Source organism: Oncorhynchus kisutch, linkage group LG12 (assembly GCF_002021735.2).
Source record: "Oncorhynchus kisutch isolate 150728-3 linkage group LG12, Okis_V2, whole genome shotgun sequence".
In the NCBI taxonomy this organism is placed as follows: Eukaryota; Metazoa; Chordata; class Actinopteri; order Salmoniformes; family Salmonidae; genus Oncorhynchus; species Oncorhynchus kisutch.
Window position 1 is genome coordinate 38,422,741 of NC_034185.2, and position 12,721 is coordinate 38,435,461.

General features: G+C 45.3%; 1 protein-coding gene across 1 annotated transcript; it reads right to left on the reverse strand.

Annotated features, from left to right (window-relative positions):
- Positions 1-2,668: 2,668 nt before the first annotated feature.
- bmp2b (bone morphogenetic protein 2b) lies at positions 2,669-10,046 on the reverse strand. Its single transcript, XM_020496006.2, has 3 exons — positions 9,635-10,046; positions 8,288-8,655; positions 2,669-3,980 (listed from the first exon to the last, which is right to left on the reverse strand). Exons 2-3 carry the CDS (start codon positions 8,640-8,642, stop codon positions 3,055-3,057), a joined length of 1,281 nt encoding a protein of 426 aa, XP_020351595.1. The 5' UTR covers positions 8,643-8,655; positions 9,635-10,046; the 3' UTR covers positions 2,669-3,054.
- Positions 10,047-12,721: the final 2,675 nt, after the last annotated feature.

The window sequence follows — 12,721 nt, forward strand, 5'->3', positions numbered from 1 at the left end:
CTGTCCTAATGTAACAGGGGCTTCACTTTGTATTGTCATCAACAGCTTATGGCAAAGGGACTAGTCTGCTAGTCAGAGCTGTGTGATGAAGTGAGTCATAGCAAATCATTACAACCAAGACCTTTAACCTCGGTCCCGTAAGAAAGGAAGGAGAGGAGGCGGGGTTAGGGGGATGGGGGTTGTTTAAAAGTGGTCCCTAGAGGGAGGGTCTGATACTAACTGTGCCCTAAAGCCAGCCCCTGGGGGGTGAGAAACATTGGCTGACTCAGAGTACCAGAACCAAGTGCAATTGGATCAGGGAGTGGGGGGGGGGGGGGGGCATTCAGGAGCACGCCCCATGTGTCCCCCACCCTGGGAGCAGTGTTTCCACCCAACCCAATGAAAGGTTTATAGACTGCAGCTATAAAGGCAAACCACTAAATCTAACGCTGTTTTAACACAGGCGTTTTCTTCCAACCCCCACTCCCTCTCTCCTCCTATCCTTCTCTTCTGACCTAACAGTGTTGGCAGTGAGGGGGGGGGGGGGGGGGGTAAAGTTTTACTGTTGAATGTTTAGTTGATTTTCATCAAATGCTCATTAACTGTGCCAGTGAAGTGACTTCCTTCTGAAGTCCATTAAAATGGTACGCTGAGAGGGAGGCGGTGGGGGCAGAGAGGCAGGTAAGCAAGCAGAAAGGCAGGGAGGGAGGGAGGGAGGGAGGGAGGGAGGGAGGCAGGCAGGCAGGCAGGCAGGCAGGCAGGCAGGCAGGCAGGCAGGCAGGCAGGCAGGCAGGCAGGCAGGCAGGCAGGCGGGTGGTGCTACTGGCAGGGCTATAGGAGACCATGTGCTGAGCTGAGTTCTGTGGTTGGGGTCTACATTACAGAAATGGAAACCAGATGGGAAATCTGGGGGGAACGGATGCAAGGTAAAATAAAATAACACGTGTAAGCCAGGGGATTGAAACTGATGTGTGGACAAGGACTGCTCTGGCAAGAAATGACTGCCTGTTGCGTCACCCAGGTGGGTGTTGGGTAAGAGTAGGTATTAGGTCACCTTTCTATCTGTTGCACAACAAGTCAATAGACACAATGGCAAAATATCTGAAAAAGTCATTATCTTAGGACTTACAGACTTAAGGATAAGACATCTCCCCATTTCTACTGTCAACGGTTTGGAAATGTAACTGCTGTAGTATTAAATGATAGATGAGTACGTGAGTTGAAAGCATGTATTTGTTCAAATGTACAGTTTCTTCCCCGAAGAAAAAGCAAAAGTCTTTGTATAGCTGATTAAAAACACAACCATGTTGGGCTGCTCTCTGCAAACGAGTGCATGCATGTGTCTGAGTTTGAAACCAACATTCCATGGTTCCAATGTGCGCTCGTATAAAACAAATTATATTGAGAGATTCTTGAGACGACTTGTGTTCCGTTCCAAACCCTGTCTAATGCAAACACAGCAGAAAGAAAGTCTGTGAAACTCCACAAGCATTCCTCTCTCTCTTTCTCTCTCTGCCTCTCTCTTTCTCTCACTCTCTCGTTTATCTACCCCCAGCAGTGTGGCTACAGTATGTATTTCCGCTGTCTCTTTTCAAACCGTTCCAAGTCACTCCGTTTAGGGCTGAGGGACTGCGCTACTTCTCCGAGAACAATACAAGTATTAAGATATTCATCCTAACCTTCATGCCCGTGCTGTCTTGGACATACGATATGTTTGGTTCTTGCCATCGCATCCTGCCATTATCTGTCCCTATGAATAAAATATGAGCAATAATCCCCTGTTGTTTTGTCAATGACAGTGTTGTTTGTGTTAGTGTTCATTCATTTCCCAAACAGAACTATTCCGGCGAGGGTTTTCCCGTCGGTGCCAAAAACACAACAGAAGAAGAATAGGAGACCGAGATGACAAAGGAAGGTGGCCAAAAACACGTAGGGGTAGGATGTGTCTGAACATGTGCAATATGTAGCAGGTACACCGGTGTGTGCCTGTTTGTTTATCTTTATTAATTAAAGCAGCTGTCGACCTCATGTCTCGCCGAGGGCCTATTGGCGTCTCTGTCTCCTAGCTCGCTGTCGTGTCTCAAATCGCACAGTAAACAAACTCACAGCACAGACGCTCTTCAAATCCCTCGCACGCCGACAGACAACTCAGGTTGTTTGTTTTCTCTCTCTACTTCTCCACCCGCTCTCTCTCTCTCTCTCTCTCTCTCTCTCTCTCTTTCTCTTTTAAATGAACTATTCCCAGGGGTTCACTTTTACCTCAGCCTTCATTCCCAGGGATCTGTACAACGCCATGTAGCGGAGACAAACATCTCGCTGTGTTTTCCTTAGTCCTCCCCAGAGACCTTATAACATCTGTATAGATGTAACTACCCTGGACCCTGCTGTGATTCTATACCCCATTGCAGGCCATTACACCACACTTACACTGACCCTTTTCAAAACACACCACCATGCTCCAGCTATGTTTATCATAGTAGCTGTAGATGCTTCATCTAGGCAATTCAGTTTTAGAGAGTTAGCTTTTAACCTAGTCTTGTTTTGTTTTTTTGCAGCTAATTTATGTGGGAGGAGTTTGTAGCTCCGTTACCTTTTCCACCCCTTGACATCCTTAGTGTGATTTGAACGTTTTCAAACACACGTTGTGAAGTCAGCTGGACATGTTGGGGGACAATTAGAACAACCAAAGTGTTTTCTCGCGATAAATACACATGATTTATTTACAAACAAAGTGGTTATAATAGAAATAAATACAAAATAAAAATCTGAGCATTATACTTCATGTGGTATTGCACCCAATTCGAAATGTACATCAGATATACATTTTCAAAACCAGTAAAGGATTATTCCTCCAAGTAAAATATTTATTTTTCCCAACTTTAACTAGACATAAATATATTCATATATAGTTATTTGTACTTCTTCTCCCAAAATAGCTCTGTTTGTGTCTTTTCTTTCATTTAAATAAAACATTTTCATTGGGAAACCGGGTGTCCATACAGCCTCACACTCTACGTCCTTCTCAGTCTCCATCCCTTCATCCCCTCTCTCTCTCTCTCTCTCTCTCTGTATGTCTCACCGGCAGCCACACCCCTCCACCACCATGTCCTGGTAGTTTTTGAGGATGACCTTCTCATACTCGTCCAGATAGAGCAGTGATATGGGGCTGAGCTCTGTGGGCACGCAGCACGCCCGGGGGATGTTGGAGTTCACAGAGTTGACCAGCGTCTGAACGATGGCGTGGTTGGTGGAGTTGAGGTGGTCAGCCAATGGGAAGGGACATACCCCGTGGCAGTAGAAGGCATGGTAGCCAGGGGGCGCCACTATCCACTCGTTCCAGCCCACTTCGCTGAAGTCCACGTCGAGTTCGTGTCTGTGGCAGTTGGCCTTGTGTTGATGCTTCCTCCTCTGTTTCCTGTGGCCTGCTGCCTGTCTCTTGTCCCTGTGCAGCACCGCGTTCCCCCGCCCGTCATGACTGTAGGTCACCAGCAGGGGTCGAGCCTGGGGCCATGAGTCCTGGTCCTCGTGGAGGGAACGGCTCACCCTGACATGCCTGCTCTGTCTCTGGGCCTCCTCGCCCCCCTGGGTGTCTGGGTGGAACACCTCCACCATGAATCCGTGGTTGTGGCTCCCCCCGGAGGACCACTGGGACACGGCGGGGCTGACGTCGAAGCTTTCCCAGCGGCTCAGAGAATCCTGCACCAGCCGAGTGTCCAGGAGGCGCGTCAGGGGTTCACCACGGGGAGACGCAGGGGCTCCAAACACCTCGTACACGTTGATACGATGGATGCCACCAACATTGGTACTGGTATTGGTACTGGAGCGGTTACTGCTGTTGTGACTGGTGTTACTGGTGGGAGCTGCTGTGGCCCCCAGGACCTGGTCCCTGTAGACCCGGAGCTCTGCAGAGGTGATTAGCTCTTCTCCAGGGATGGAGGTGAGATTGAAGAAGAACTGCTGGGTGGTCCTGCCCTTAAGACTTGCCAGAGCCTCCATGGATTCTATAATCGAGAAGGAGAAGGAGAGAGTAAGGGTCAGTGGATGATGTTGACATAGAAATTCATGTCTTTTTTTAACTATAAAGGTTGTAGAGTCACTCCATGACGGACCAAGATTTATTGTCTTAACAAACGGGTTGTCTTTCCATAAAACTAAAACACACACACGCGCGCGCATGCACGCACACACACACACACACGCACACAAGAAAACGACTGGCCGTGTGTATGACGACAAGAGCATCATACACACACACTCACTAACTCCAAGAGTATGAGTCAATGTAAAGGGAACAGGTTACAATTATGACCATCCAGCTGCAACATTGCCAGGTTCATACATTTCACCAGAGTAAATGTCATGACATCAAGGCAGTGGCGTTCCCATTTATTGATAAGATCTAGCAGGGAACAGTGATAGCCTCTAACCATTATGCATGCAAGGCCACTAAATACCATAGAGAATGTTCTGCCCTTTACGATTTGTTTGCTACATGATGGAGTCCTGTTTTTATTGGATGTGTGGATAAAGCCCACCATGGAATCATCAAAGCTAGATTATTATGACATAATGAAAGGCCATAGGGAAGTATATCTCATTTATCTTAGGGTGTGTTCATACATTTAACCTGGAGTGCCAGGTAAATTCAGAGCGTTGTCAGATTGTCCATTCTTAAATTCAGAGCGTTTTGTTTTCTGGGGCGTTCAGAGCGCCTACTGGATGCTCTGGCCGAGGGTTGATCCGAGCGTTCTGACCTCACAACGGCAGTCATGCACCCAAACTAACTGGCTAACTTTGGCTAGCTTGCTAGCTACTTCCAGACACATAATGAGAGAACACCCAACTCTGAGCATTTTACTCACCCTAGCAGAGCTGGTTAGGCTGCAACTATTTAATTGCGGTTTTTTTCCCGACCGTTTACTGACACCGGCCATATTCAAGGGGTGTTGAGCGTTCGTAAATTTGCCAGTTATTCTGCGCTCTGGCACACTCAGACGAGAGTGCTCTGAAATCGTAGATAGTAGAGTAGATAGTATAGTAGATAGTAGAGTAGATAGCCCGAGTGAATTTACAAACGCACCCATAATGTTTTCCACACTTTTTTTTGGAGCAATCTATAGCAAAACGTGTTATTACTCTGGGCATATTTGGCTTGATTGATAATTACATTTAGTGATGTCAGATACATGACAATGTCAACACTTTTATTTTTTTGATTGTAGTCAAACGTTGAACATTTACCTTTATGTGTTTTACAGATGGTACAAAGACAAGATTGTTATCTGTTTGGAGTGGTAAAATAAACACCAACTTTGAACTCAGGGCTTTTTCAAAGGAGGCATGTAGGAAATTCCACCCTCTCATCCTAAATCTCCCTCCAGAAGCACAAAGACCTCAAATAGGCCTATCACTCCTTATTGATGTGGGAAAACCCCTCCTGTCTACTTCTCTCTTCAAATCCCTCTCTCCTTCTCTCTTTTGGCCCACTCACTCCCAAATGCCTCGTTCCCCTCTTTCTCCTCAGCCCCAAATCTCCATCTCCCCTTCTATCTCTCTCTTCAACCCAAATCCCCTCTCTCTCTCTCTTTAGCCCCAAATCTCTCTTTTTATTCTGCCTCCTCCTCTCCATCTCTCTCTCTCTCCTCTCTCTCTCTCTCCTCTCTCTCTCTCTCTCTCTCTCTCTCTCTCTATCCCTCCCTCTCTCTCTCTCTCTCCCGCCCTCTCTCTCTCTCTCTCCCTCCCTCCCTCTCTCTCTCTCTCTCTCTTTCCATCTCCCTCTCTCTCTCTCTCTCTCTCTTTCACTCCATCTCTCTCTCTCTCTCTATCTCTCTCTCTCTCCCGCTCTCTCTCTCTCTCTCCATCTCTCTCTCTCTCTCCATCTCTCTCTCCCTCTCTCTCTCTCTCTCTCTCTCTCTCTCTCACCATCTCTCTCTCTCTTTCTGTCTCTCTCTCCATCTCTCTCTCTCTCTCTCTCTCCAGATCCCTGCTGTGTGAGTGAAGGGGGTGCTGCGCTGCGTGTGAACAACATGTCAGGGCTTGTCTAAGAGTTGTGAACCACAGATATGAGTGTATCAACATTCCTAATTTGTTTTTCCGCTGTGTGCCAAAAACAAAAGATAATGGCTAATGTTAGGTCATTCATCTCTGCCTGTCTCTGGCAGCCGGTGCCTGTGTTAGGCCTGGAAATATTATTTTTGGCAAAGAAAAATTGTTCTTTTTGAAAACCAATATCACAAAAAAATGAATAATCCTTCTGAAATGAACATCAAGGAAGAGATGTGGTGCATCGATAGGCCTTCAGGATTTTAAGTTTTGTTTTACATGTGTAGCTACACGTCTATGACACGTATAGGGCCTCCACTCTTCCCACTTACACCATGGGAACAATTGAAATATCCAGAACCATGCTACGCTGGAGCACAGGATAAAAGGACAGGAGGAGGCAAGGAGGATAAACAACTAAACATGGCTGAAAAGTATTCCAAGGTGCGGAGTGCGGAGTCGAGCTGCAGTTTACAGTAGTGGAGTGAGTGGTCTCAGTACCAGTCACCAGCCGGTGTGGTGTTTTAGTGTGTCTGTGGTGTTTGTAGTGTGTCTGTGATGTCCATATTGTGTCAGTGGTGTTTGTAGGGTGTCCGTGGTGTTTGTAGGGTGTCCGTGGTGTTTGTAGTGTGTCCGTGGTGTTTGTAGTGTGTCAGTGATGTTTGTAGTGTGTCAGTGGTGTTTCTAGGGTGCCAGTGCTGTTTGTGGTGTGTCAGGGGTGTTTGCAGGGTGTCAGTGGCGTTTGTAGTGTATCAGTGGTGTTTGTAGTTTGTCAGTGTGTCCACTGGGTGTCATCCCTACCAGGCATCAGGGGAGGAGAACACCACCTATCCTGACTCAACCACTCCAACGAGTCATTCACTTTGTGGAAACTTCCCATGCAGTCAAACACTCGGGAGTCTGTGTAAAAGGCCATCCACGAATGCATTGGGCATGTACTGTACACTACTGGAGCTAGCGCAAACTCAATTATAGGCCATATGCATTCTCAAGACAGATTTTTTTTCATTTTTAAATTAATTTAATCTTGATTCAACTAGGCAAGAACAAATTCTTATTTACAATGACGGCCAATGACGGCCAAATTGGCCCTACGCTGGGCCAATTGTGTGCCGCCCTATGGCACTCCCAATCACGGCCGGTTGCGATACAGCCCAGGATCGAACCAGGGTCTGTAGTGACGCCTCTAGCACTGAGATGCAGTGCCTTAGACCACTACACTCGGGAGCCCCAAATAGACAGTACAGATGCATGAGGGGCGATGGTCTTCAAGCAATGAGAGGTTAAGGTTTATATGTTTGTTTATTGTTTTGGTCTGTTGTGTTGCAGCAGTGTAAATGAAATGCCCAGACTAGAAGGTTAGACATACTCTGAACACATGCACACATCTCTACCCACTGTTACTATATTTTTGCATTTAGACCAATTGGCCCTTACTGAAACAATCATCTAGTTGGCATGCGTTTCTGAGGTATATAAATGTATGGTTTTATTGTGAAATATCGCAGTCAGCGACGCATATGTAGCTATATAATAAGTATGTAATTATGGGGTTCTATTATTAGAAGGTGCATAATTACGCACGAAGAGCGATTGGAAAAGAATAACGTGCACCCCCCAAAACCAGAATGACTAAGTGACTGACTTTTCAGTTCTGTCTAAAAATGAGACGGAGCTCAGTCTGCCGCAGTGGCCTCTATCATAATGCGTGTGTAGACAGTGTAGTGTCATGTGTTATTGAAGTAGCAGCAGGGCGATGACTATCACCTACGCACACGCACACCGCCCTTACTTTATCCCTCTGCTGAGTTGCGTGTCTGGAAAAACAGTTTTCAGGGCCCATGCAAACACCATAAATTATTAAGAAACAAATGACCCTCGTGATACCGCCAACCTTGATGTTGTGAAGCCTGTTATAGCACAGTCAATGGAATGTTCCGGGTAACGGGTTGCATTAACTCATATTTGAGAGATGACTTTTCACTTCAACGTTACACGTCAACCACTTCTCTGTCGAACCCTGACAATGAGTTTATCTCGTTAGATTGTTAAATTACACTTGTTACTATAATATGATCTACTTATAACGGGGATGTGTCCCTGACGCGTGTCACTCTGTTAGGATATGAGTGGGCCTGTCATAAAAAGTGTAATGGCTCTGAAAATCCTCCTCACACCACTGAGTCATGTTTAAATACAGGGCTGACATGTCTGAGGGAGCAGAGGTGCTCTACGTCGCCAGGTGAAATATGCCACTAATACGTACCTTCGTGGTGAAAGCTTCTAATCGTGTTGGCCTTGCTGGCGGCTCTCTCTGCGTGTCTCCCCATGCTCCGGGGCCGTTTAGTGCTGTGGTCTCCGTTCACCGAGTGCATACGGTACAGGTCCACCATGTACTGGGGCACCACAGCCTGCCTGCTCGGGTTCGGCCTCCGTTTAAGTCCGAACATATTGAGGAGCCGCAGCTCGAACTCGTTAAGAAAGTTCTCCGACTGCTCTGGGCTCTGCTTCCCGGACTCGCTGTACTTCCTCCGGCCGACCTCGGGGATAAGTCCCGCAGCGCCTCCTAGCAACACCTGAGCCAGCAGCAGTACCATGAGAGAACGAAACACGGCGACCATGGTCAGTCAGTCCCTGTGAGGAGAGGAGAGCAGCTTCTGTCAATACACAGACATCGGCGGATCACTGTAAAATTACCCCAGATCAGCTGCGGATACGGTGTTTCTTCTTCCACACAATGGGAATTATTATTCAAGGGAAATCAGGTTAAAAGTAATGACACGTCACTTTGAAGTAAAAAGCAGAATGGTTGGGAATAACATCCCTGCGGACTATGCTAAGGGAAATGGGAGATTGCTATTTTAACACATATAGGGGCTAAACTAAACCCCCAGCATATCAAGGTGAAGAAGGTATGAAAGAGAATTGTCTAACAAAAAAAAGGGGGAAGGTACAGGAAAGGAGAAAATCAAAGAAAACTGGAAGAAGAACAGAGAGAAGATGACAGACAAAAAGTCTGCAATTACAGAAAAGATGAGAGGACGTGTTTGGTGGAGGTGTATAAAAAAATACAACATAGCCCTAAGAACACACAACGTGTGAAAGAATGTAATCATCAAAACGTTTCTAATAGAGACAATCGTCGCAGCAGTCAGACAGCGCTACGAGAGTCATTTGGTGAGGCTTTGACTGCAGTGTAGAGTTACTTCAAGGAGTTCGCAGGTGTGAGATCTGACGTGCGTATGCTGGCCAGGCGTACTCCGCCGCGCAGACAAAGACGTCAAAAACACCTAGGTCTAAATCAAAAAGTACACGACCTTAGAATACTACCACAAGATATTCATTTTACTGTGTATGTTTTGGAATTTGTGTGAACTTTCACCCCAAAATACAGGCTTACAAAAAAAATATATATATAAACATCTTATGTGACAGCAGTTCATTTGAACTAAGTGTGTTTTCTTGAATATAATTGGGAAATCACGAGACGGAAATTAGATCCAGAATACTCAGTGAATATATGTAGCCTAGTCCATGAGCGCTGTGCAACTTTCCCCTAAATATGAAAGTTGTCATTGACTTCAATAATGAGTACCTGTAACATTTTTTTTACCTGATAAGGAAGCGCTGTGTCCAGTCGTCCTTCCAGCTTTGGGCTCCAATAAATTCCACATTAATTCGTGTTTATTCCACGCTTTCCTTCTGTGGACGAAATACAGTCCGTCCACTGCTCCGATCGCCTCCTCTTTTGCACATATCTCCGCAGCTGGGAATCTGGAGACTTCTTGGTCAATAGAATAAAATAAAATAAATGCCTACGTTCTATCTAAGCGGACTTGTGTAGGCAGAACCGATCGAAGTAAGTATAAAGAAGCGCCATTAAACATCTTCAAATGCTAACTTTAGTAGGATCAAGTTTAACAGAGAGCGGGTGTGGAAGATTAAACTGTACTCTGTCCGTCGCTCCTTGTACTCTGTGTCTGTGGGTTGGGGAGCGTCACCTCTCTCTCCTGTGCGCGGCACACTGTAGCAGTCCAATTGATTGTTGCCTTTCCTTCCCCGGACGAGGCTTTTTGTCGTCCAGTGATGTCACCAACGCAGGGCTGTCATTCATGTCGATTCCAACCACCTCCTGTGCCTTTTCAACCAGTCACCAACAGTAGCCTGCTCAAACTCGCGCTATGGGCCTTTATATCTTTTGGCTTTTACAAAATGACTCAGATATGAGACTTTCTTTGACAATAGACTTTTATTCGTTTGTGTGATATAACATTGTTTCTTTTGAAAGCATCAACATAAATAACTTGAGGTTTTCTTATCTATTTTTGTAAAATACTCATTGTTCTGCATTGTTCTCGTGTTCTTTCTCAATTTATGCAAAGCCAGACAACCTTTTTACAAGTATTTCATTGTTTATCATTAAAAAGTTTGTTTAAAAATTGTAATAAGGTGTAACAGTTTCAAAACTAATTAGAGCAATTGCGCCATGTGGATGGACTATATTAATACAAATGCGTTATGCACACACACACACACACACACACACACACACACACACACACACACACACACACACACACACACACACACACACACACACACACACACACGTTTGTTTCACTATCTTTGTGGGGACCAAACAATTGATTTCTATTCAAAATCCTATTTTCCCTACCCCTTAAGCGAACCCTAACCTTAACCACAACCTCCTAACCCTAACCACTAACCCTAAATAGCCTTTTTCCGTGTGGCAACCAACAAAATGTCCACCACGAATTTTCTGTGTCTTACTATCCTTGTGAGGACAGCCAAGGATAGTAAAAGCACACACACACACACACGCACACACACACACACACACACACACACACACACACACACACACACACACACACACACACACACACACACACACACACACACACACACACACACACACACACACAAGTTGGCCCAGTACTACCCAAGGGCAACTATTGTTCAAACTGCCCGTATATGCCTACTGTACTCAATTATAAAAATACAGCGTGTATCTTAGATACCTATGGGTGATTGATCAAGATGTGTTAATTCCTGGATTAAGCATTTTTTACTATTGGATAAAAATAAATTGACAATGAGCTGGCAAATGTGTTGTCTTTGGTAGATTAGGGGGATTAGGGGATGTAGTGACTGTCCTATCCTACCCTCTCAGCGCTGACCTCTGAACTTCACCCCTAACTGGTATCCCTCCTGTCCTATCCTTTGTCCTGGGAAAAGGGACAAGACAAATATTGACAAAGTCCATAGTCTTCTCCAGGCTGGACCCAGTCGGTTTGAAAAGATGAATTGATTGCCTGAGAAAACAAACTGTAGCTGTGTTTGAGTCTAGTCCAGTCAAGCCCAGGTTGAACATCGAAACACTGTGTTTATTGATTCTTTTCACTACTTCATTTCTAAGTAGTTGTTTCTCTCATCAGGTGTTCGAAGATGCTCCTCCATTTCTCAGAGAGTGGATATTGTCAGTTACCAGCCCCCAGCAGTATAGTACAGCTAGGGGGAAGAGAAGCTGGGGTCCTTTGTTGATAGGTGTTGTTGGCTATATACAAGCCTATAGGCTTTACTCAACAACTCTGATGTTAGAGACATCTCCATGTGAAAACCCCTCATTGACTACAGCTAGTTATTTCCATTTGGTTAATGATGGTAGGGCAGAAGGTTGTGTTGTGACCAAAGCAACGGGCCTGTTTTGTTTGCTGAGATGGCAAAAGATTAAACCCAATTGAGATCAGAAGATATCTTTGTCTGCTTCTAGGACAATAACATTTTATAAGGGATAATCCGCCTGAATCATCTACAGTTGAAGTCGGAAGTTTACATACACCTGAGCCAAATACATTTCAACTCAGTTTTTCACCATTCCTGCCATTTAATCTTAGTAAAAATTCCCCGTCTTAGGTCAATTAGGATCACCACTTTATTTTAAGAATGTGAAATGTCAGAGTAATGGTAGAGAGAATGATTTATTTCAGCTTTTATTACTTTCATCACATTCCCAGTGGGTCTGAAGTTTACATACACTCAATTAGTATTTGGTAGCATTGCCTTTAAATTGTTTAACTTGGGTCAAACGTTTCAGGTAGCCTTCCACAAGCTTCCCACAATAAGTTGGCTGAATTTTGGCCCATTCCTCCTGACAGAGCTGGTGTAACTGAGTCATGTTTGTTGGCCTCCTTGCTCTCACATGCTTTTCCAGTTCTGCCCACAAATGTTCTAAAGGATTGAGGTCAGGGCTTTGTGATGGCCACTCCAACACCTTGACTTTGTTGTCCTTAAGCCATTTTGCCACAACTTTGGAAGTATGCTTGGGGTCATTGTTCAATTGGAAGACCCATTTGCGACCAAGCTTTAACTTCCTGACTGATGTCTTGAGATTTTACTTCAATATATCCCCATAATTTTCCATGATGCCATCTATTTTGTGAAGTGCACCAGTCCCTCCCACAGCAAAGCACCCCACAACAGGATGCTGCCACCCCCGTGCTTCACGGTTGGGATGGTATTCTTCGGCTTGCAAGCCTCCCCTTTGTCCTCCAAACATAATGATGGTCATCATGGCCAAACAGTTCTATTTTTGTATCATCAGACCAGAGGACATTTCTCCAATAAATACAATCTTTGTCCCAGTGTGCAGTTGCATTTGCAAACCGTAGTCTGGCTT

Excerpts from the sequence above, each read along its gene's own strand:
- bmp2b (XM_020496006.2), bottom strand. The coding sequence starts at position 8,642 with ATGGTCGCCGTGTTTCGTTCTCTCATGGTACTGCTGCTGGCTCAGGTG. Across the intron at positions 3,981-8,287 it reads TAGAAGCTTTCACCACGAAG|AATCCATGGAGGCTCTGGCA; the intron begins GTACGTATTAGT and ends TCTCGATTATAG.